The sequence below is a fragment of the Herpailurus yagouaroundi genome, unplaced genomic scaffold, assembly GCF_014898765.1.
Source record: "Herpailurus yagouaroundi ecotype Mexico unplaced genomic scaffold, PumYag 160, whole genome shotgun sequence".
In the NCBI taxonomy this organism is placed as follows: Eukaryota; Metazoa; Chordata; class Mammalia; order Carnivora; family Felidae; genus Herpailurus; species Herpailurus yagouaroundi.
The window spans coordinates 37,984,728-38,009,780 of NW_024412401.1; the positions used below are offsets into that span (position 1 = coordinate 37,984,728).

General features: G+C 54.5%; 1 protein-coding gene and 1 long non-coding RNA gene across 6 annotated transcripts in view; one reads left to right on the forward strand and one right to left on the reverse strand.

Moving 5' to 3' along the window:
• AKNA (AT-hook transcription factor) overlaps positions 1-25,053 on the reverse strand; it is a 55,933-nt gene that overhangs the window by 26,726 nt on the left and 4,154 nt on the right. Inside the window, exons 1-6 of one of the 5 annotated variants that reach the window (XM_040482087.1) lie at positions 19,316-19,466; positions 13,381-13,755; positions 9,430-10,238; positions 6,847-6,921; positions 1,673-1,829; positions 785-978 (exon numbers count right to left, since the gene is read on the reverse strand). In XM_040482087.1, coding sequence (XP_040338021.1) covers positions 785-978; positions 1,673-1,829; positions 6,847-6,921; positions 9,430-10,238; positions 13,381-13,642 — 1,497 coding nt within the window. In that variant the 5' untranslated portion in view covers positions 13,643-13,755; positions 19,316-19,466. Of the gene's footprint in view, positions 1-784; positions 979-1,672; positions 1,830-6,846; positions 6,922-9,177; positions 10,239-13,380; positions 13,756-15,636; positions 15,744-19,315; positions 19,467-25,053 lie in introns of those variants that run through there. The other 4 variants (XM_040482086.1, XM_040482083.1, XM_040482085.1 and 1 more) reach the window with 4 other exon arrangements.
• The window catches only part of LOC121034877 (uncharacterized), a 5,473-nt gene continuing 3,173 nt past the window's right edge, over positions 22,754-25,053 (forward strand). Inside the window, exons 1-2 of the long non-coding RNA XR_005792649.1 lie at positions 22,754-22,936; positions 23,027-23,278. This is a non-coding gene — a long non-coding RNA (uncharacterized LOC121034877). The remainder of the gene's footprint in view (positions 22,937-23,026; positions 23,279-25,053) is intronic.

Below are 25,053 nucleotides of genomic sequence, written 5' to 3' on the forward strand. Positions count from 1 at the left end.
AAAGAAAGAAAGAAAGAAAAAAGAGGATGCTTGGTATTTCTCTGAAGGAATGTGTTTTATGGCCATGATAATATATGTAACTACTGCATTTCCCTTTTCACACTGACAACTAGGAAGCTCAAAACCAAACATGAACCTGGTAAAGCGTTCAGGGTCCAACAGGACATTTTGTTTCTTCACTTTACACTAAGTTCGGTCTATTTTTTTCTACCCTTACTTCCCCTTTGCCCCATTTTCTTCACTTCTGTTTTCAGAATGTGGTTGTCATGCATGTATTTTCTAAGCTGCTTTAAAGCACGTCTGGCATAAGGCCAAGTGTGCAGTTAAAAATAGAGCTACAAACAATTCACAGTTATTTGGACTGTTTGGTGAAAGCATAAAGGCCCTTTGAGAAGGGACTGAGAATTTATTTCTGTAATGAAACGCACTAAGAAAGCGGGGTGGTTTATCCCAAACCGGAAGAGGTAGAGTTGAGATTCTCTTATCCTTCCAGAATCCTGGAGGAGCGGTGAGTCTCCCCTAGGGGTGAACCAGGAGACACTTTCAAGCCCAACTTGAGGGAGTTTGATGGGACACGGTGCCAAAAAAGGGAGTTAAAGCCAGTACTGAGTGACAAGGAGGAGGCTGTAAACCACGTGGCCTCTAAACCAGGAGGGAGAGGCCCACGTTTTCGAGATGGCCGAGTTACCTCCAGCAGGGGAATGACAAGGAGCCTTGCAGAGAGGTTCTTACTCAAGCAGACACTGCTTTCTCAGGTGAGTTATGTCTCCCTCGTTCCCCTCACCTTGGCCAGGAACAGGCTGGCCTGAGAAGCCAACTCCTGGGTCCGCTCTGCTGACGGCCGGTCCTGGGCGATGCCCGGGTTCTCCGGAAGCCACTCTGGGGCAGACGAGGAGGGGCTCAGGTCTCTTTGAGCTGGTGGCCACCCTGGAACACACAACCACTGAACGCTGGGGCCAAGAACCGTCCTTCCTGGAGCTGAGGGACCAACGCTGAACCTCAAAACCACACCCTCACCCTCCATCATCAAGCTACAACCGTCATATTGAGATCACACTGTCTTTACATGGGCCCCAGGAAGTGGGCTGGGCAGTGTAGCCCAGGTGCAGGAGAGAATGAGGTCTGGATCTGCCCCAGATCACACAGCTGGGGCCAAGTCAGGCCTCTGGTTTCCCAGTCAGTAGCTCAGGCTCTAACTCAGAAAGACTTGAGTTCAAATCCCTACCCCACCCCCTTCTGCTTGTAGGGGCGTGGCCTTCAGCAAGTCCTCAGCCCTCCGTGCCTCGGTTGCCCTGTCAGCGGGGTTGATGTGGGGATTAGGTGGGATCCTGCACGGCAAGGCTCGGCACAGAGCCGGGCCCCCACACGGGCTCCACAGTGACATCAGTGCTCTTTGTTACTCACTGGGCCCAAGATCCCCCAGCTGCTAGACGCAGAGCTAGGGCCAACCCCCTCCCCCCACCCCCACCGCCCTCCCGGCTGCTCTGGCTCCAGGAAAGATACATGGTTTCCACATCTCCATTCGACCTCTTCAAGTCAGACATCCCAGACAAGGGCCTCACCTCCCTCCCTCCCCTGACCTGAAGCCAGTGCCACCCTAAGGCCAACCAAGCCCGCCCAGAGCAGAATCACAGGCAGAAGGCCCTCCAGTCACATTTCCTCTCTGACTCACCGGAGGCCCCAGAGGCCTGTGGGGCTTCGGCAGGGCCCGACCACCGCTCCACAGACTGGGGCTGTGGGATGGTGAAGGATAAGACCTTGGTCCCCTGGGGCACCGTCCCTGTGTGGATGCTATGGCTGGGCTGGGGCGGGTCCGAGTACAGGTTCACCTGTCAGGGAGGGGAAGGCATGAGCACAGCCAAGTCAGGGTTGGGGCAAAGTCCCCGAAAGGCCTCACCTTCATTCACACCATCGCTCAGGCACTCAACAAACATGTCTTGTAGTAATAAATACTATATTTGAGTGGAGCCCTTGGGTGGGGGCCAAACAATGGGCCAAGGATGTGCGTGCCCTTTCATGCCCTCTTTAGGCAGTCCTGATGGGGAGGCAGGACAGGGACTACCATCCCCATTTTACAGAAGAGGAAACTGAGGCTCCGGTTAAGTCATTCACTCAAAATCTCCAGCTATAAATCCTTGGACTGAGACTAGGATCCTACTTTGACCCTAAAGTCTATGGTTTTCCATATTAATAATTTTAAATACTACTTGTTATAATAATTTACAATGTGACCACAATTATAACTAATACAGTACTTCCAGCAAGTATAACTATAATCAGATAATCACATTTATTAGTAATAAAACATTTTCAGTAGTGATTATCACATTGGTAATAACAGCGATTAATGCTGGTCTGAATGAAGGCATAAGCCAACGAGTGAACAAACGAACCTCTCAGCAGTAGCAGGCCCCCCTCATCCGAGGATGGATTTCCAACGGTAAACAGCCTCACGCGTGGAATCAGACCGACGGCCGGGAAAGGCCACGTGAAGCACGAAATTAGAGGAGACCCGTGTATGGTGGTCAGTGCAGAGGCGGGCAAGCCGTGGTCTGTTTCTTTCAATAATGTCTCAGTGGGCACAGCTATGCTTGTTTATGTGTTCCTACGGTTGCTTTTGTGCTACAAGGGCAGGCTTGAGTCACTACCACCGAGGCTCTAGGGCCCCCAAAGCCGAAAACATTCACTAGCGGGCTTCACTGCTGCTCCCTTTTGAGTCCCAGGACGGGTGATTTCTCGGTGCACAAAACGCGTGCTCGGTACACCGTCACCGTCCTCCTATTCATCACCACCATCTCTGTTGCTCCGACCATCGGCCATCGTTACACGCTACCATCACCACCATCATCATCACCTGCGTCGTCATCACATTTATCACCATCATCATCACCACTGTCATTTTGACTGCCATCATGGAGGCAGGTCCCTGGAAAAGCTACTCCCCTGTGGTGCCTCAGTGCCCCCAGCTGGTCAGGCAGCCTTATCTTACTGCCCCCTGCTGTCCCAAGGTCAGGAGTGCAGAGTTTAGGGTATGCCTGATGGAGGGAGCGCCCTAGCCCCCAAGCAGGCAGCCTCTCCCTGCTTAAGCTGCTCTTCACGTCCTGGCTGTGGCAGAAAAATCTACTCCAAAGTGAGGGACAATGGCCCAGCATGGCCTGGCCCCCCTTGCCTCCCCCTCCTTCAGACACAGCCTCTGATGAGAACAAAGCTGGATTTTAATAATCCTCTGGGCCATCTGCTCAGACCCGCCTGTGGGGGCTTGCCCACCAGCACCCCTTTCCTCCCATGGTGACCCAAATCTGGGGAAGACCCAGCCCTCCCGCACGCTCCCTGTGCCCCACCCTACCCCTCCCCCAGCCACAGGCCCGGCCCACCAAGGCCCAACCTGGGGAACTACAGGAACATGCCTGCTGTTCCAGCAGAGGGGCCAAAAGCCCTTGTAGAGGCCTCGGAAGGGGGAGCTGGAGGTGAGTGTGGGTAACTTGAAGCTGTTCAGGCCCCTCCCTCTTGGGATCTGTCTCCCGACAGGCCAGCACCCACCCCAGCCCTCCAGGGTGCCCCTTTTAAGCCAGGTATCCCATGGAGCTCCCTGAGGCTAGATTAGCTCCCTCAGGGGGGTTAATCAGTGAACAGAAGACCAGGGAGTTTGGGAAATGCGGGGTTAAATAACTGACTAGTCTTTGCACAGATGGGTTTCTCACAGCCTTTAAAATGCTAATGGGCTTTATGAATGGGGTGAGGAGGGGGGGAGTAGAGAGAATAGGCAATGTTTCCCCCAACTCCTCTGAAGACTAACCCCGATGCCCCCCACCCCCACCTCCACCAGGGGCTTCTGGACCAACTGGTGGTCATCAGAAACACACATTTTAGGAAAGGCAGTTTTATGTCACCCCCCCACCCCCCGCCCCGCCTTCCCCTGATTCTGTCTGGGGTGGTTTCTGGTCTCCTCAGCCCCTCCAGATCCCCCTGCAGCTGAGCCCAGGGACAGCAGCTGGGGGGAGGTGACTGCAGGGCAGCAAATCGGTGACATCACCATCAACTCTGGCCCTAAGCTGGGGGAGAGAACAGAGTCTGGCAGTGATTCCCGAGCAGCCCCGGCTCCCTGCCCCCACCCCCGAGTCCAGATCCAGGGGTGCCCTCGGCCCAGGCCTTGAGACTCCGTCAGCCCTCCCCAGAAGCTGCAGAACCCACCATTACCTAGTCTGGTTCTGCTACAGAAGGTAGGGTTAATAGTGGGCTTTGAAGACAGAATGCTGGGCTCAAGCCCCAGCTCTGGCACCTACTTGCTAAGTGACAGGCACATTTCTTACCTTCTCTGTGCCTCAGTCTCCCCAGTAAACACAGTATTTACCCAGTTTCCTGGGTAAACACCCAGGACAGTGGCCAGCAGACATCAGCATCACTATTGCTCTTATCACTGTGACACCATCATTCTGCCTTGCCCATGTGCCTTTGCCACACACTCGGTGCCACAGCCCAGGTCCCGCTCACCCAGGCGTGGGGAAAAGAGCGCCCGCTCTGGAGTCAGGCACACATAGGTTTAACCCCCAGCTGTTAATCCCTTACCAGCTGCAGGGCGCTGAGCGAACCACTCGGCCTGGCTGTGCCTCGGTTTTCTCTCGTGAAGGATTTCAAATGAGGTGACCCTGGCAGTGTACGTAGCCTGGGGCCTGGCACCTTCAACAGCTCAGTAAATGCCAGCCCCCTTCCCTGGGCGCCCACCCATTGCTGCCCACACGCTGTTGGGCTGGCCTGGGTGTCCTCAGGGCAATGTCCCCAGCCTGGCTCCCTCCCACGTGGGCCCACCCCCTCCCCCTTGGGCTCTGAGCAGACAGAGTAGGGGGCTCAGCAGGTCCCCGGGGAGTCCACTCCCACCAGCTCAGTCTGAGGGAACAGTGTTACTGCCTCCATGAACTGGCCTCCCTGGCAAGGGCTCTGAGCAGGAAGCCGCTCTGGGGTCTCCTGAGTCTTCAGGGTAGAGTCCTCAGAGCTGGGGACAGGGTGAAAGGGCCAGCTGGGAGCTGTGCTCCCCCAGGCCCTGTGGGACCGTGGCGCCCCCTCCCCATCAGGCTCCAGGATGGGGAGCCCTGCCTGTGCTGCTCCCCCAGGGCAGCTGTGAGATTGGGGGACTGGGAGAGAATCATCCTGCTTCCGGCATCCAGCTGACCTGCGCTCGCCCTTCTCTTGCAGAGAACCCCCAAACTAAGGAGTCATTTTTCCAGAAAGCCAAGTGAGAGTGGGTGGGCAGGTACCGAACACCATCCCCAGCCTCTCCCACCTCCCCTCCTATGCTCCTCCCACACACGAGACAGGTCTGGGTCATCAGCCAGGACGAGGCGACCGCCCGTGGGGAGACCTTGGGTCCCCACCGTGTCAGGGGAGTACCCAGGGCAGGAACTTCACCGTAGCTGTGCTCCCACAATGTCCACCCCTGCCCGTGCCTGCACCGGGCATGGCTCACCTGGGCACCCCATAAACACCTTCAGATGAATATTAGTCCAAACAAGAATAGTCTCCATCTCTTAGAAGTGTTTGCTAGGCCCTGGTACGTGCTTTCTGGATACTGACTCATTCTCCTAAGTGAGTAAAGGATGAAGCAAGACGAGGAAGGAGGGGATGCTCCAAGGCTCTGCCCTGACCTTGAACTTTGGCCACCTCTGCCCTTCCTAGGGACCCAACTCCCAAATTGTTAGATGGCCGAGCTGAGGGTCTGGACCTAATGGCCAGTTCCTGTCTCCTTGGAGCTTCTAGGAGTCTGCAGTCATGAGGGCAGGGCTCCCCCGGGAAGGATGCCTCCCCAAACCCACCTGCAGCCTCCCCAAGGCCCCCGCCCTTCCACCGGACTCTGGCTCGGTAGTTCAGAGGGCTAGAAGGAGCCTTAAGACATCGGGGGGAAGCCACTGACTCCCAGGAGGAAGGTCTCTGTGACCCCTTTCACAGATGTGCCCAAGAAGGCCAGGATGGGAGGGACCTGCCTGTGTCCTGAGGTGGGGTGGGGACACAGAACGGCTCCCACGGCAGGACTTCTTCCACTTTCTCATCACGGCTGTCTCGGGGACACCTCACAGGCGTGTCTCAAGAGACCCGAGAGCAGCCTACAGCAGGGGAGGGGTGCTGGAGCATGACAGGGACAGGCCAGGTGGGGGCCCTGAGAGAGGAGGCCAGGGAGAGGGCAGGTCTGCCTCTCTGCACCTCAGCTCCCACCCCCTTCTCCACTGAGGCCTCCTGGGGCAAGAGGGGGGCAGGGGAAACAGGAAGCCGTGAAGGGCTGCAACAGGTCCCGCTTCCTGCCTCACCCCCACAAAGGGGAAGGTCCCAAGTGTAGAAGTCTCAGCCTCCTCCCAAGTCGTGTGGGGGCTGGGCAGGACAGGGGTGGATGGATTTCCCCCTTTTCACTCCCCCTGCCACACACCGGACATTCGGTCAGGGGGGGTGAGGCGTGAGGCTGCGCGCAAGACATTCAGGAAGGATCAGGCCCAGGAAATAAGCACCAGGAGCTGAGCAGAAACTCTGTGCTGCAACCTTGAGGCTCAGAGAGCCCAAGAAACTTCCTTGGGGTCACATAGCTGGTCAGTAACAGAGCCAGGAGTGGAGCCCAAGTGCTGCTCTGGTGAAAACACCGGGGACCCCAGATTCTAGGATTCAAGGACATAAAAGCTCATCAACAATAAAGGAGATAGAGCCCAAAGAGGGCAAGGTCGCTGCCCAAGGTCACAGAGGGACCTCGTTGCAGACTGAGGGCTGGGTTCTTCTATCCCCAGGGTCTCAGGAGGCAGGAACAAAGACCATGGGAGAGTGACATCTCTGGGGGCCAGGGCCCCACCTCCATCCTACCCAAGCCAGTACCTTGGCCCCAAGGCGCAGCTGGTCGATGGTGTTTTCCGCCTCTGCGTACTTGGTGAGTAGCTTGTGGTAGTCCTCCTGAGAGAGACGGAGAAGAACACAGTCACGCCCCTCACCGTGAGACCCCTCGTGGGAGCCCGCCCCCCCCCCAAAGGGCTCCTCAGAGTGCTAAGAGCTCAGTGGTGGGAGCGGAGCAGACCCCTTCAGGCTCTCGGGCAACACACACCCCGGGGCCATATTGTGAGTGGGATAGAAGGCAGGATGGTCTGCTGACATCACTAACAGTGAATCAGGGATGAGGGCCTCTGGGCTGCTTCACCTTGATATACAACCCCTGTCACTGCAGGCTACAACTACTTGCTCATCTGTCCACATTCTGGGGACAGCTCTGTCAGCTCGTGTCTGTCAGCTCTGTCACCTATATCTTCCCCACTGCTTTATTCCCAGGGCTTCAGGGCCATGTGCTTAATAAGTGCTTTTTAATTTTTAATTTTTATAGAGTCTATTTATTTATTTTGAGAGAGAGAGGAGTGCAAGCAGGGGAGGGGCAGAGAGAGAAGAAGGGAGAGAGAGAATCCCAAGCAGGCTCAGCACTGTCAGCACGGAGCCTCACGCAGGGCTCGAACTCACGAACCGCGAGATCATGACCTGACCCCAGACCAAGAGTCAGACGCTCAGCCGACTGAGCCACCCAGGTGCCCCTTAATAAGTGTCTTCTTAAATGGTGGATGGAGTGAACCATCCAGGGGTCCCACAGAAGACTTGAAAATCACAACTGCATGTATGTACTGGGAGGTTACTATCTGCCCTAAATAAAACGGAACAGCTTCATCAAACAAGTCACGACAGAGAAAAAGCAAAAGTAAACGGCATCGATCGCCTTTGAAGGATGTTGGGGAACAGATGCGTTATTCTGAAAGCTGGTAATTAGAGGGACAGAATCAAGCATTTCACCTGTGTTTCCCAGGTGAACGAGACCTTGGTAACCAAATAGTTGGTGTGGGAAAATTTGACTTTAGAGAAGATTTCCAGCAAAAAAAAATGCAGAAGGAACGATAGCAGTAGGAGACTACCACTTTGTCACCCCAAACGGAGGACAGGATCAAGGCCATGACTGTCGGTGACCACTGGCCTCACAAATCAGAGAGGAGCAAGCATCCCATGCCTCCTGAATGAACCGACTGTGACATGCTCTTGCCAAACACATCACTACCCACATGGAGCTCATGGTCTGGAGGGGAAATAAACAGAGAACTGCATCCTGGAGAAGCTTCTAGCTCTAGACGGACGATATACAGGATAAGGAGAAGACAGTGGAACACGTGAAGAGATATGAGAGGGTGTATTGGCAAATTCCAGAATATGGGAGACTCTGCAGGACACAACAGGTGTCCTCAAAAAATCAATTACAACAAAGAAAGAGGTTTGAAAAAACCGGGGGTCGGAGCGGGGGAGACTTGAAAGGCACACTGATCACATGCGATAGATGAGCTGTGTTTGGACCACGATTTGAACCAACTGCAATAAACAAGCCATTTGTGAGAGACGGGAGATCTGAACACCGATGCTGGATAATATTAAGGAACTGGTGTTGACTTTTAGGTATGCTAACGGTGTCGTGACGTTTAAGATAGAGTCCTTATCTTTAGACATACACGGTAAAATACTTCTGGGTAAAATGATCTGACACCTGAAATTTGCTTCCAAATATTCCAGTACAGTGAGCGGGGGGGGGGGGGCACGCGGTGGGGCCTTAGATGAAAAATGTTGCTGGGCAACAAAATGTTGTATGGCAGGTACATGGGTGGAAGCAGGGTGGTGGGTACGTGGGGGTTCGTTATACCATTTTCTCTCTTGCGTATGTTCTGAGTTTCTCATAGAAGTTAAAAACAAGCACATACGGACTACCCTTGTGGCTGCAATGCAAGCACTGCCCTTTTTTTTTTTAATTTTTTTTCAACGTTTTTATTTATTTTTGGGACAGAGAGAGACAGAGCATGAACGGGGGAGGGGCAGAGAGAGAGGGAGACACAGAATCGGAAACAGGCTCCAGGCTCTGAGCCATCAGCCCAGAGCCCGACGCGGGGCTCGAACCCACAGACCGCGAGATTGTGACCTGGCTGAAGTCGGACGCTTAACCAACTGCGCCACCCAGGCGCCCCAGCACTGCCCTTTTGAGCAAAGGGCTTGGGACTATCTTCACAGCCCGGGCACAACCCTCCCTCTATCAACTGGGGATTCCTGGCCCAGTCCTGAGTCCTCCCACCCGCATCGCCTCGAACCCAAGCCAACAGGTGCCTTGGTGACATGCCTGTAGAAATGAGTCCAGCTTACCTGGAGCTGGTGGACCAGTTTGGTGGCTTGTTCAGGAGTCTGAAATTCTTGGGGTACCCTGGTGATGGGGTGGGGAGAAGGCGGGTCCTTTCCCGGGCAGGCTTCGCCGCTGCTCAACAGTACCTCCCGCACAATCTCAGCAGGTGATTTGAAGATCAGCGGCCTGGCAGGGCCCTGAGACTGCCTGCTGTGGCTCCTGGCCTTGGGGGGGTGGTAGCACTCATCTTTAGGGAACCTCACCCGGGGTCTCACCTTGGAGAAATCAGGGAGTGGGTAGTTCAACTGCCCCCGCCCATACTTGGAGGCATCAGATGATGAGTGGCCAGCCAGAGTGGCTCCCTGCCTGGTTGGCACCCTGTCTTGCCGAGCTGGCCTAGGCAGATTCGGAGGGCTGATGGAGCCAGTGAATCGAGAAGGGAGTGGTTTAGGTGATGTCCGCGTCCGTTTCCAGGCTTTGTCCCTCAACGGAGGGCAGGAGAGGCCAGTAGTTTCTTTCCACTTATCTGCTGGACACTGGAGTCTCTGGCTCTGGGGTACCGAGGAGTCCTGGAATTCTGTGGGGGTTGCCACAGCAACGCCTCCCCCAGTTCTGGGGTTTGGGTTTAGGAGGTGGTGGCTGGAGCTCTGTGGTAAAGTTTCTTCCAGGGCGGTGGGCTGGGGGACATCGGTTTCTCCTTCCCAGGTAGAATCAAGGCTGTCATTGGGGTGGTCAAGGCTCACAGTCCCACTGCTCCAGGACCTTGCAGAGCTGAAGTCAACAGTTGGGTGGACCTCGGAATGTTCTGGAAGTTTGTCTCCACTGACTTGTGTGCCAGGGGCCACCCAGCCTGTGTCCTGACCCCACCCCACAGCCATGGGGCTGGTGTTTCCATCGCCCCCTGAGCTGAGACCAGTCTCATACTCCAATCTTGGGGAGCCCTCCCCAGCTTCCTCCACCTCAGGACCTCCGAGGGCCTCATCCGGCTCCTCTTCAGTCATGGCAGATTGAGGATCCTGTTCGGGAAGCCAGTTGAGAGGCAAGTTGGAACTTTCTGGGCTGTCCACATCCTCTACCTCAAACTCTGGAAAGACAGGTGATTGTTCAGTATATACCAGGTCTGGACTCACTGTGTAACATTACTTGAGTCAGTTCACCCTTCTGGCCTTTCATTTCCTCATCATGTCGGGAGACAAGGATCCCAGGGATCCCCCTCTATGGCCAAGTGCTTACCTAACACCCCCTCTAGTTGTCCCGGTCTTCCAAACCTGATCCTCACACCTGGCTGCCCCCTCAGTATTTCCGGTCTCAGCCTCCCATCTAGTTGCACCAGCCAGAAACTTGGGAAGCACCTTGGCCATCTCTCTCCCCCAACCCCCATAATCCATTCTGTCACTGGGTCCTGTCATAATTACCTCCCACAGAGCTCTCAAACTCACCTACTGTTCTTAACTCCCATGCCACCTTTGCTCTAGCCAACATCTTTTCTTGCCTGGACCTCTGCAGTAGCCACTTAATCATCCCCTTAAATCTCACCCTCATCCTCCATCAGTACATTCCTGTTCCCAAGACAGAGTAAGGTCCCAAGATCCCCACCTCCCTCCCCATTAGCTCTCCTGGTCTATCTGTTTTCTACAGCCCCCCTTCAGTCGCACTCTGCTCCAGCCATGCCACAATGCTCCCACGACAGGGCCTTTGCAAATGCTGATCCTCTCTGCCAGGGTCGTCTCTCCCTCCCTTTGCCTAGTTAACTCCTATCTGTCCTTCAGGCATTAGCTCAACCTTGACCTCACCAGGGAATTCTTCTCAGACCTCCTTAACTAGGTCGGATTCTTCCTTTTCTAGGTTTTCACAGGACTAAATACCTCTACTTTGAAACACTTATCGTAGCTCCGGTTTTTCATTTACTTACACGATTGGTTCATTAATAGTTTTCTCCCCCACTATACTATAACCTCTACAGGGGCAAGGATAGCCTCTGTTTCTGTTTACTATTATATTTGCAGAGTAGATGCTCAATATTTATTGACTGAATGGAAAGAAGAAGAGAGGGAGGGAGGACAATAAGGTATGCAAAGCCCCCAGAAAATGGATAATTGTTGTAATTATTACATAGTAGTAATATGTATAAAATATGAATAAAAATATCCATCCATTCACTATCCTTCCAACCACTTACCCATCCATCACCTACTCACCCATTGATCCAACCGTCCATCCTTTCAATCATGTATCCATCCACCTATCCATCCAGCCACCCACTCACCTATCCATCACCCATTCACCCATCTGTCCATCTATCTGTCCATCCAGCCATCCCTTCCTCCATCTATCCACCACTCCACCCACCCACTTACCCACCTACCATCCATCTATCCATTCACCTATCCAACCATCCATCACCCATCCACTCGTCCATCCACTTATCCACCTAGCTACTTACCCACCCATCCACTCACCCATCCATTGCCCACCCACCCATTCATCCATCCATCTGTGCATCATCCATTCAGTCAATGTTTATTGAGCACCTACGCTGTCCTATAACCTATGTCAGCCTCAGGAATAGACCCAAAGTTTCATGAGGCACAGTCTGGGTCATCAAGCACAGACCCTCTGCCCTGGGCTGATGCACCTTTGTCATAACGCTTGTATCACTCTTTGCTCCCCTCTGGCCTTTCCCCCTGGCACCTCTACATCCTTCAACTCCTTAAAATCTCCTTCAGCAAGTCTCTCTTGTTTACAGCAGCACATGTGAAGCCCAGAGAGGTTGAGTAATTGTCAAAGATCGTGCAGTGGCTCAGAGTAGTCCTGAACTGAGGACCAAAGTCCCAGTCATGCTGGTGAGTTAGTCTCTGCTGCTGGGGGTCACATAGTGAGGTGAGGAAAGCAGTCTTTGGGGCCAGGCAGCCCTGGGTTCAATCTTGGCTCCTCTGATCCCTTACTGGGGGCCATGGGCAAGTTGCTGACCTCTCTGGCAACCCTGACTTGGACTGGAGGCTAGTCCTTCCTACCTGGCAGAAGGTGGTGAGGAGGGAAGCAGACACGACTTGAGCCCTGCCCAGCCCTGTGGCTGGCACACTGTAAGGGCAAGGGACGTGGCAGCAGCTATTACATCATAGCAAGGGGTTACCATGTGACCTCAGGAAGAGATGCTTCTGCCCTTGCCTTTTCATCCCAGTGTATGCCAGTTACCTTTCCCTGAGGGGTTAATGGCTCTCCAGTGAATAGCTGTGGGCAAACCTCACTTTAAGCAGACCTGGCATAAAGAACTTTGGGTCATGGCACAATTTCTACTATCCACAGGGGCCTGCCTGATTCACAGAATCCTAAGTCTGGACATTTCAATCCTATTGTAAGTGCAACAGACATCTCATATCAAGCTCTCGCTATTCTCAATGCTATCACTACTCCCACTTCGCAGATGGGAAAACCAAGACTCAGAGAGAAGGCACCTCTCAGCGGAACTAGGAATTTAGTGTAAGCTGTCTCGATGCAAGGGAAACACTTACTTTAGAAAATAAGGGAGGCCAACATTCTCATCACTGATTGGGATTTTTAAAAAATCTTAAAAATGGGGGTAACCCCTGGACCAAGCAACTTAAATTACCAAGGTCATTATCAAATGAAATATACAAAGATGTACTAATGACATTCATCTCTGCATTATTTGTAATAGCAAAAATGAGAAACCACCCATATGCCCAGCACGAGATTGGCCCCCAGATTATGGAAGAGCCACACCAGAAAACTCCTTTGCAGGCATTAGGAATGATTTGTGGAGGGGCACCTGGGTGGCTCATTCGGTTGAGCATCCGATTTCGGCCCAGGTGTGTCGGGCTCACAGCTGTCAGTGCGGAACCTGCTTGGGACTCTGTCTCCCTCTCTCTCTCTGCCCCTCCTGTGCTCACTCTCTCTCTCTCTCTCTCTAAAATAAAATAAACATTAAAAAAAAAAATGGTTTGTGGAGAGATATATGACGAGCTGGGGAAATGTCCTGTCTATTAAAGTTACACGAAAGCAGGTTACCCTGTCGGTCATAGAATGCATATATGCACACTACATTCTGATATTCCTGCAAGGGGCACTACCGCTTATGTAACTCAGACCTTTGACATTTTTAAATGATAGGCTTCATGGATTGTCATTTTTAAAAAGTCACTAAAACGCCCTCCACTCCCCACCCCCCACCAGGAGATGGGTTGCTCAGGGGGCACCGGTCTCACCCTCTGCTGCGGACTCTCCGCACTCGGAAGCCGGACGCTCAGCTGGCTGCGGGGCCGGGCCCCACCCTGGTGGCTGCAGGTGCGGCTGCCCCAGCCGGAAGTCCTCCAGGAGCTCAGGGCTGGTGGCACTGGGAAAGGGCCCCTCTTTTCCCCGTATCCCATCGGCATCCTTTTTCTCTTCGGCCCAGGCCCAGCGTCGCCGCCGGGGCCCCTTCCCCAGGCCCGGCTCGGCCCAGCACACCTCCGTCCTGGAGCTGGCCATCGGGCCTAGCCAGCACTCCACCTGGGCCACTTCATCTTCAGGACACGGAGCCGCCACTGTGGGCGCCTGAGTCACCGCCGGCTCGTCTCAGTACCAGCCATGCTGCCTGCAGCCTGTCGGGGACACAATCCAGGGACAGCATCACTCCTCCCGTCCCCTCCCTGCATCAGAGGAGCTCTGGAACCAGAAAGCCCTGGGTCAGCTCCTGGCTCCCACCCCTTGAGGCCGTGTGACCTTGAGCAAGTCACGCCGGCTCCATTTTCCTCAATAAAGCTAGGGGGGATAATTCCTCTCCCTCCAGACTTTTGTAAGATTACCCGAGACACAGGGTCGGGAGCCAGAGTCCCGCACGCTGGCAAGAGGTCCACGTATTCCGGTGATACCACCGTGTGCCAGGCTGCGTGCATGGGTGCTGGGCGCAGCCCCTGCCCACATGAGAGCTGAGAGCCCCAGGAGGAAGCAGACAAAGAGGCAGCAGCTACAAATCGAGGCGAGCACGACCTGAGAAGCACGGGGTGGGGCAGGACGGGGCGGGGGCGGGGGGGTGTTTAGTCCACAAGCCACTTCCTCTGGGAAGCTTTCCTGACCCCCCTCGGGTAAGAATTCACACTGGGACGTTCCAGTACTCCAAATAATTGAACACAGGTACTCAAACCAATACACGTACGTTCAGAGCAGCACCACGCGTAACAGCCAAAAGGCGGACGTGACCCAAATGTCGACCAGAGGATGAGCGGATGCACAGTGTGCGTGTGCACGTGCAGCGTCCTAGCACCGAGCCATTAAAAGGACAGAAGAACTGACTCACATCACAAGGACGAACCTGAAGAACCTGAGGCTGAGTGAAAGGAGCCAGGCACGGATCACACACAGCAGGACTCCATTTCTACAAAATTTCCAGAATAGGTAAACCCACAGAGACGGAAAGCAGCCTGCAGTTCCCAGGCGCTGGGGGAGGGCGGAATGGGGGGCGACTGCTTTGTGGGTATGAGGTTTCCTTTTGGGGTGATGAAAATGTTTTGGAAATAGATACAGGTGGCGGTGGCACAACCTTATAAATATAGTCAATGAATTGCTCCTTTTAAAGTGGTTAATTTCGGGGGCACCTGGGAGGCTCAGTCGGTTGAGCTTCCGACTCTAGACGTCAGCTCAGGTCATGATCTCAAGGTGTGTGAGACAGAGCCCGGGGTCGGGCTCCACTTTGACGGCACAGAGCCTGACTGGGATTCTCTCTCTCTCTCCCTCTCTCTCTCTGCCCCTCCTTGGTTCACACACACTCTCTGTCAAAATAAATAAATAAACATTAAAAAAAAAAAAAAATAGGGCGCCTGGGTGGATCAGTCGGGTAAGCAGCCGTCTCTTGATTTTGGCTCAGGTCATGATCTCACAGTTCGGTTCGTGAGTTTGAGCCCTGTGTCAGGCTCTGTGCTCACAGCATGGAGCCTGCTTTGGATTCTCTGTCTCCCTGTCTCTGTTCCTTTCCCACTTGCTCGCTCTCTCTCTCTCTCAAAAATAAATAAATGTTTAAAAAATAATAAAAAAGTTAATTTTATGTGACGTGAATTTCACCTAAATTTAAAAAAGAGAGAGAGAGAGCATGTCCATGGAGTGCAGGGGCAGGAGGGGCGACAGGAAGTGGTTCCCCCTATGGCTGTGGTATTGGGGCAGGGTCCGGGAGCTCTGACAACAGAGTGTGGGCAAGGGGACACAGTGGCCAGGTCCAGGAGGGCCTCTCGGGTCCATTCAGGGCATCCCAGGCACAGGACAGCACACTTACAAGTTTCCCCTCCGACTGTCTGGGGAGAGGGGGCCAGAAGAGGGAGCCTGGCTGCGGAGGGACCAGAGGCAGGGAAAGACAGCTGGAGAAGGGCTCCCCCTTCCTTCTGTCCTCTCCCCTCCTTCTTTCCCACTACCCCCGATACTCCCCAAGCACCCAGCCCACAGAGCAGCGGTCTCATTAGCTCATACAAAATCCTCACTCCGAAGGCACCCACCTGCCAAGACAACGCTGGGGTGAAAGGTCACCACACAACCCAGGCCCGGGCTCTTCCCTCCGTGCTGTGGAGACCATGGTGTATAATTCTAGGCCTCCCGGGAGGACTGACAGGTCTGTGTCCCTGCAGCCTTATGAGCACTTGGGTCTCGGTCAGAGCCTTGATTTATACGGTTGAGAAAAGTCAGCCGGCAACTATTTCTGGATAGAACGTTCCCCGGGGAACGGTGCATCACAAGAAAGGCGGCAGCCTCCTCAAAGGGCTGGGGTGAGGACAGGGAGGGAAGCCCATTCTATGGCCTCTGGCTGCAACCCCTGATCCTGTACTAGGGCTCGGGGGGGGGGGGGGGGGGCTCATTCTCTCCCCCACCCCCAGTCTTCCTCTCTCCCCACCAGAACTTCCGCCAGATCACCCAGCAGGCCTCCCCGTGACCCCCCACACATATGCGGGGCTCACCCTGTGCCGGCCTGGGCTAGAAGCTTCCTTGCACATTCTCCACCTGCCCTCGTCCCAAACAGGGAGGCAGGTCACAGGAAAAGTATTTTTCAGAAGAGAAAACTGAAGGTCGGCATGGAACAGTGGCTTGACTTGAAACTATTCATCTGAGCCGGTAATCTCCAATTTTCTATCACAAAACTCGTCAGAAAAATAGACTTGCTCTCATGCTCTCTCTCTCTCTCTCTATTAATATCTTTAGATACACGCATCCTCATGCTGGTGTATAGGAAAAAAAATACATGCATTAGAAAAAATATATCCAAAAATAAATTTTTAAAAAGCTGCACTAGAAGGCACGTGGGTGGCCCAGTCAGTTAGATGCCTGACTCTTGGTTTCAGCTCAGGTCATGGTCTCATGGTTCGTGAGTTCAAGCCCCGTGTCGGGCTCTGCACTGACAGCACAGAGACTGCTTGGGATTCTCTCTCTCCTCTCTCTGCTCCTTTCTCTCTTTCTCCAAAGAAATAAATAAACTTAAAAAAAAACAAACAAACATGAGGTAGAAAAATCTTTTAAAGAGAAGCTCTAATCCTTGCTTCCCATACCCTCTGGGGGGCCTGCACCCCTCTCGGGAATCTCAGTGGGCCTCTAGCTTGAGTATTCTTAGGAGTCCTCTAAGAATGCAGATTCCTAGGTCCACACAAAGACTCAGTCAGCGGCCTTGGGATAGGGCCCGGGAATCTGCATTTAAGTGAACGTCCCTGGCAAGGCTCACCCTTTAGGGCCGACTGGGCCTTCTGGCTCCTGCCACTTGGAGAGGCGTGGGAGGTGCTAAGGGCCACCGCTCTTCTCTTCCTGAAATCTCCACTGAGGAAGGGGCCAGGGAGGCATGTGGTTTTGTGACTTTTTAAAGGGCTTTTTTCTAGCCATGCTGCAAAGCCGGCTGCCCAATCACAGAGGCCTCCGGGCGCACAGAGAGGAACATCCTGTCTCCCGGGATGACTCAGTCTTCGCAGAAACTCACTGCGACCAGGGGCAGCTGCACATCAGAGGCAGCTGCGGTCATTAGTTGGAGTGGTGTGCGTGCTCCCCCGGCTGTGAAACCCAAGAGCCTCTCCTGAGCAAGGCCTCTGTCTTCCACGCAAGCCACGGCCCTCGGTGCCTCGGAGCCCAGAGCACAGCCAGCCACTCAGCGGGTCAGTCAACAAACACACTTGGATGCCAACCACATGCCAACCTCAGGCAGGGATGAGGACCCGCCCTCACCGCTGGTGCAAGAAAGAGAAGTCGCTGGGCACCTGGAGACCAGGTTCCAGGTCTGATGCTGTTGCTTCCCGGTCAACGGCTGTGCTTAACCTTCCCTCCCTGTAAAATGGGGAGAACGTCACCTGCCTTGCTACTCTAAGGAGTGACTGCCCCATTAAGGTGGGCTGGGTGGTAGCTAAATGAACCTTGAGGTTCCCGGTTGACTTTGGCTCCTGAGGGCAACAGCTTCAGAACTGCTAACTCCCTCCTCCATCCTGAGGACCCACTAACTACAAAGTAACAAAGATGTATATTGAACACCCAGTGGGTGCAAATTAACTTAAAAAAACCTATGACCTTCTACTGTGTGCCAACCACTATGGAAGTCACAAGGAACACTGAAATGAGTCAAAGTGTTCCAAAGTTTCAACGGCGGTGGGGGGCGGGGGGGAGTAGGTGACAATACAGAGGGTTATTGATGAAGGAAGCATGAAGCTGGGCAAGGAGGATTTGGGGGGAAGAATCTGTGGGGAGAGGCATTCCAGGCAGAGGGAACAGCATAGTCAAAGGCACAGAGGTCTGAAAGTATGAACAGACCCTGACTGAGAGCTATGGGCAGGGGTCCTTGAATGATAGTCAAAGGCTGGGTTGTTCCAGTCAGCCTGCACGAGGGCCACAGGGTGGCTCCTGAAAGGCAGGGGGGTTGGGTGAAGGCCCCAGCCATGCGAACTAGGGGTTGAGCCCAAAACAGCCCTCAATCCCCTCAGGTGCTGGGCTGTCAGGTTCAAGGTCCCTGCTTGCCTTGGAGAAACTACCTCACCGGGAAGCACCGACCTTTTGTATGGCTCCCCCCTCCTTTTGTATGGCTCCTCTCTCCCTGCCACTGGCCCTGCCCCGGCTCTCTCAGGGGTCTGTGAGCCCCTTCTGGTCTCTTCTCCAGTTCCCGAGTGGGTCGGCCACCCCCACAGGGTTCCTCTGCCCACTTCAGCCACTCCAAAACTGAGGACCCTTGTCTTTATGTCTCCTATGCCGACTGCAGCCATGCAGCCCACCTTTGCCTCCCCACGCCTTCCGATGCCCCTTCTAATCCAGCCAGGGCTGTGCAGGGTGACCCCTCCCCGCTCCTATGTCCACCCTGACATCTCCCACATGAGAAAACGGAGTCGTAGAGAGGTGGCTGGCTCTCCCAAGACCTCGCACACAGGAAACGCGGCCAGGGATTCAGACCCAGGGACCATGACTGGGAAACCAAGTCCATCAGACTCGGGGTGAGGACAGGAGGAAGGGGAAGGAAGACTCCCCATATCAAGCGCCTGGGCCCCTCCAAAAGGGCTGAGCTCAGAGCCCCAAACTCAGCTGCCCTCCCTGAGCAGCTGGCAGGGCACAGACCCACTGTACTCAAGAGGTTCCCACCAAAAAACTAATCCCTTGAGGAAGCACCAGCTGGATGTACCCCCTCCTGCCCCCAGCTCTCTCCACATCAGAGGCCGAGGAGAAAGAGGAAGGGTACCCTGGCCGCTGCGGAATCTAGCCCCGCCTGCCTGAAGAGCCGGGCTGTGTCTGCTCCTCCCTTGGCCCTTACACACCACGGAAGGGGCCGCTCTTTAGTGGGGACCCCCCTGCTGCGTCCTGGCCTGCCCCTCATCCGAGCATCACCTTTGAGGCCCCTTAGCAGCCCAGGGACTAACTCTGCGTGTGCTGATTAGGACACCCCAGGCACAGAGAGGGACCAGTGCTTGTCCAAATTCACAGAGATCAGAATCAGAGCTCAGACTAGAGCTCAGACTGGGATCCAGCACCCGGAAGCTTGAAGAAATCCCCCTGAAATCCACCCATGCCCCGGGGGCCAGTCTCCCTGAGCTGGGAGAGAAGTAGTAACAGCTGCCACAGCTGTAACTTCCTGGCTGGGCTGGTCCAGCTGCCCTGACTGTCCCAGAGACTCTGTGACTGGCCAGCCCAGAGGGAAGGCGGCCTCCCCTGCCCTCCTCACTCCCTTACCTCTCTTGGGCTCCACCACCATCCTGCTGGCCCAGGCTCAGGGGACCTGCCTGTGAGGTCTTTGTTCCAAACCTGGGGAGCCCCCCGCCTCCATGGCGCCCTGGCCCGCCTCCAGGCCGCTCTGCCAGCCCGAGCTGCTGCTCACAGACAAGCATCGCTCCCCACCTCTCCCCGCCCCTGCTGCGGCGGAGGCCGCCTCGCCTGGGCAGGAAGCGCCCAGCCTGATTTCCTACAAGTGTTTGTCAGAAGGAGGGGGTTTGTCTGCGTGCGGAGTGAGAGTCAGCAGGAGGAGCTTAACCCCTTGCGAGCTCTCTGCGGGTCGGATCTCGCAGCCCAGGAAAGGACGGCAGAGTCTCCGGACATCAGGGATTGGGGCCCTCTCAGCCAAAGTACAGACCGATGACACTGAGGTCCCAGGGAAGGTCAGAGGCTTGGCCAAGGTCACACAGCATGCTGAGCCTGGGAGGAGGCCTCAACAGCTGCAACCCTCTGGGAGCTTTTTCTGTAGCCCTTACCCTCTAGGGCATGACCTTGGCTGAGGCTCCCTCCCTCCCCAGGCCCTGGTGCTCACCTGCACAATGGGAGCTCACACTGGATGCTTGCTTGGCACCCTTGCAGCTCTGATTTCCTGTCCTGCCTTCCATCCTGCAACCCAATACCTTAGGGAGGCTGCAGCGATGCCTGCCATCCCCCCCGCCCCCCGCCCCCAACCCTGTCCTCACCCTAAGCTGCGCCTGTAGCTACAGTGGGATTTTGTAGGCAGCACTGGAGGTGGGGAAGTGACTGATCGGGTGAATGTCCCCTGTTGTCCCCAGAGCTAATCAGAGGGCAAGCTACCTTTCCCCACGTTTCCCTCATCCCATTCATTCATTTGACAGGTTCTTGCGGAGCTCCTCCTGTCCGTTGGGTGCTTTTCACGGTACTGGGAACATGGCAAGGTGCAAGACAGGCCAAGTCCTTGCTCCACTCCAATAAACACAGCCGGTAAACAAACGTGGAGAGGGATGGATAAGACCGACAAGGGTGGGATGGAGCCCTGATCCATATCCCAGGCTGCTTTTGGTAAGCCTGATGCCTGCGGCTGACTCAGACCAACAGAATCAGTCTCTGGACATCCGCCACGTTAAAGTGTCCCAGGTGACCAGGATATGTGGCCCGGGTCAAGAATCTGCAGCTCAGAGAGTAAGGGGTTGGAGAGGAGGGTTTGGGGATGGCCAGGAAGGTCTCCTTGAGAAGGTGACATTCGAACAAGGGACTGAAGACAGAGGCAGGAGTAAGTCACAGGAAAGGCCGGCAGCAGAGTATTCTGGAAGGGCAAGTGCAGAGGGCAAGGTGGGAACCAGCTGGGCTTTCCCTGAGAACAGCAGAGCTGCGTCCCCAGAGGAGAGCGAGCCAAGAGGGAGAGGCAGGAGTGGGGGCATGGCCCCATGGAGGATCCAGGGGTTCCGATTCAGGAAACGAAAAGAAAAAGGAAAAAATCTGGCGTCTATTGTCCAAAAAACGATTCTCCAGGCAATTCTGATGAGCAGCCAGATTTGAGAACCAGAAGGAAAGGAAAATGGATCCTGAGTCAGGGTAGACCTGGATTCCAATCCCAGCCCCACCTCTCGCTAGCTCTGTGACCTTGGAGACTCCACCGCCCTCAGCCTGTTTCTTCATCTGTAAAACAGGGATAAGAAGTGTGGCCCCCCCCACAGGGTGGCTGCCAGGATTCAATGAGGTAAGACCTGCGAAGCGTACAGCTGGGGGCCTGGAACACGGATGAATGAACGAATGAACGAATGAACGAACAAATGAAGGAATAAGGAATGGACTTTCCCAAGGTAAGTGTGTGAGTATCTGGCAAAGCCAGAGCTAGAACCGGATGCCCTCATCCCAGCCATCACCCCACCCCTCCACCCTCTTCCCTGCCTTCTGCACACATCTGGGTGGTAAGGCTCTCCCCGCAGCCCCCAGCCCGAAGTGGAGCAGGGCCAGACCCTAATGAGGCCCCGCCTGCCAGTTCTGGTGACCATGTGGGCCATTGTGCGAGGGGCGGGCTTCCCTGACGGCCCGTCACTCACTCACCCTCCCTCCCTGGTCATTAACCCAGGCAGCCCTGCCATCAGGGCCAGGTGGCTGCCTCAGCTAGACACGCCCCACGGCCCCCAGATAACCCCAAATCCATCTTAGGGGCAGCCGCCTAACACCAAGGAAAGCAGCACACTGGTCCCCCGCCCCGGGGCCCCCCCCCCGCCCCCCAAGTCTCACCAGCGCTCCTCCCTGCCTTTGCTTGTGCCACGCCCCCTCCTGGCACACCATCTCCCCCACGGGCCAGATTCTGCTTAAAGCAACACATCCCACGGTGACCTCATGACACCGCCACCCTCCAAAGCTGCCCCATCTCTTGCCCAGGTGCGCAAACACAAGTGACCGTCGTTCTGGACATCTCCCTCTCCCTTACAGCCCGTGAACGGTCCGTCATCGACTCCTATCGGTTTCATTGCCTCAGTCTCACCAGAACCTGCCCCATCACCGCATCCACACGCGGCCTCTCCTGGAAAGCTCTGGGGCCCCTCCAATCCATTCCTCGCCACCCTGCACCACTGCAATCGTTCCAAAACAAAAGCGTGCAAACATGGTCCATCTGTGCTGGAAACACTCCTGTCCTGCCCGCTGCTCTGAGAAAGAAGTGAAGAAGGTGCTGGTCCAGCCTCTCCCTGCTCCCCCCTCTCCACCCTCCTCAGGGTGCTCCCCACTGTTCCTAGGACAAACTCAACCCCACTTCTTCTCCCTGGGAACTTCTAGGCAACCTGCAGATCTTAGCCCCCACGTGCCCTCCTCGGGGATCCATTTGGAATTAGACCTCAGGTCTGTCTTCCTGATGACTGGGAACTCTGAAGTGCTCACCATTATATCCCCAGTGCCCAGCACGGGGCTTGACACACAGTAGAAGCACAGTAAATACACGCTGGATGATCTACTGAATCTAGCCAGTTGCCCATGCGGTGGCTGTGGCCCTCACAGCAAGCCAGTCAGGCTGGTGTGACATGCCCATTTTACAGGTGGGTAAACAGAGGCCCAGAGAGCCCAAGGAACCTGCCTGCAGTCACAAAGCTGGTGAGTGCCAGTAGAGATTGACACCCACAATCATCCACCTCTTAACAACAATGCTCGGTGTTCACACCACTGCAGCCTGCAGAGATCGTTAATATCTGTGCACGATAAAATTGGGCAGACAGCTTATTACCAACTAACTGCAATTCACTAAGCCAACGTTCTAAATCGACAATGAAGCTCTCGTTCCACACAGAGCCTTTCAGGGGCTTTTTCTTTTTCTTCTAAGTTTATTTATTTATTATTTTGAGAGAGACGGGGAAAGGGGCGAGAGAGAAGGGGAGAGAGGATCCCAAGCAGGCTCCACGCTATCAGCTCAGAACCTGATGCCGAGCTCGAACTCACGGACTGGGTGTGAGTGAGATCAAGACCTGAGCCGAAATCAAGAGTCGGATGCTTAACTGACTGAGGCACCCAGACGCCCTCGGGGGCTTTTCTAAACTGCTTTCTTGTCCTTCATTGCACAAGATGCTTCAAGAATAGCCTTGGGAAATGGGCAGGACAGCAGCACGATCTCCTTTACAGGTAAGGAAACGGAGACCCAGAGATGGGGAAGGGATTAGGTTCTGGTCACCCAACAAAAACAAAGCAACAACAAAATCCTTTGGCCCCCAGCCTTGAGTACCTTTACCAGAAGCGTGCCCACATCCTGCTAAATCTGCACAAGCCTGCCTCCTGGCCGCAGGGGCCCAGCAAGCCTTTGGCCATTTGTCCCCTCTAGCCCCTGGGTCGTGAGGCTCCAGCACCTCGAAGGCCATCCTCAACCACCCTCCTACTGCCCATCACTCAGCCATTGGCTCCCCGCCCTCTGTCCACATTCCCTCTTGAGCCCCACCTAAGTGCCCAGCGTGATAACCAGAATGGAAGGTAGGTCTGCCTTTCTCTAAGACTTCTGGTGCGGCCCAGGACATGGCTCGGGACTGGGATGGGCCTTGCTCGTTGGGGTGACCTACCTTGAACACAACGTCCCGAGCCCCGGAGGTACAGTGAGGCCACAGGGCTTTCCAGCCATTGAGGGGAAATTGGGGACTGGCAGCTTCAGAATTCATGGGGACTCCCTTCCTTGGGAAAGAAATGACCCCCCCCCCCCAAGGTCATCCACTCCTTCTGGCCCAGGCTGCTGAATTTACCCTGTAGTTAAAGCCCACAGGGAATTTGGGTGGTAGGTGAGCTGGCCAAGAAGAACTGGGGAAGCAGAGACCCATGTGACAGCCTGAGTGTCACTGAACAAGTGCCTTCCCCTCCCTTAGCCTGGAAATCTTGAGGCTTGATGAGATTACTTCTGAGGTTGTCAGAAATAACCTTCTAGCACTAAATCTCCTGGGTTCTTTGATTCCACTTGCCAACACCAGTAGAAACGCCATGGTGATGGGAGGCTGCAAGGTACAGGGGCTTCTGGAACATGTGCTTTATGGGCAGAGATCTCCAGCTTCTCTTTGAAACCTGTGTGTCCTTGGGCAAGTGGCTTAACCTCTCTGAACCCCAGATTTCTTTTCTGTAAAATGGGGGTAATACGGACTTCACAGAATTGTTGGGATGATAAATGAGGCTATGGGCCTAAAGTCCTGGCCCACAGCCCAGCTGGCACAGAGCTCATGAATAAATGACTTTGGCCATACCCGTGAAACGCCCATATGGCCTGCTCCCTGCAGGACTGAGTTTAATTTTCCTGGCTCTGGAGCTCCCCTAAGATCAGTCACAGACCTCTTCTGGGTCTTCTACAGAAAAAGGGATGGCCAGCTCTTCCAAGTGCAGAGAAATGGTGTCATTTCCCTGTGGCCCTCTTCCCTGTGGCCTCCAAACGATCCCAGGGCTCGCCAATCCAGATAGAAACCATGTCTTCGCCCTGAAGAGTTAAGGAGGGGGGGATGCGGGCCTTCCTCAGCCAACCGCCGCATGGCGATGAGGAGGGTGTGGCCATACAAGCAAAACACACACACGCATAAGCATTTGCACACACACACACACACACACACACACACACACCCTTAAATTCACGCTCCATGAAAAGCGTCCACCAAAAAAAGGTGAATGCATTGCTAACAGCAAGACGTTATTGCACACCTATCACGTAAAGGCCTTTCCGTGGATTAGGATGTCATCATTTAATCCTTACGCCAATCCAAGGAGGCAAGAAGTATTCTCCCCATGTCACAGGAGAGGAAGCTGGCTTTGAACCACGCCGTGCGAATCTAGACAGTACAGTCTTCTGTATCTGTGACCGAACCTTGCAGTACGTGAAAAGATTGAAAGCAACCTCGGTGTCCAACCTTAGGGGACCACTGAAATAAATTATGATGTTTCTGCTCAAAGGAGCATCATGCAGCTGTCACCGGTCCTGTTGTGGAAGGAGATACAGTGGCGTAGACGTGAGACACGCTGAGGGAGCCGTTATAAAATCATCTGTATCTAGTTTGAGCCCATTACATACAAAGAACAACAGTTAACATACGGAGGAAGAGAAGGAAACGAGGGAGGGAAACAGAGAGAGAGAGAGAGAGGGGTGAGCCACAATGTTTATAGTAATTAGTACTAGGTAATACAATTATAGCCAAGTTTACTCTTTCTCCTTATGTGTGTTTTCCAAAAATAACAGCTGCTTTAAAAATAAGAGTAAAATGAAGATTCGCTGTTCTTATGCC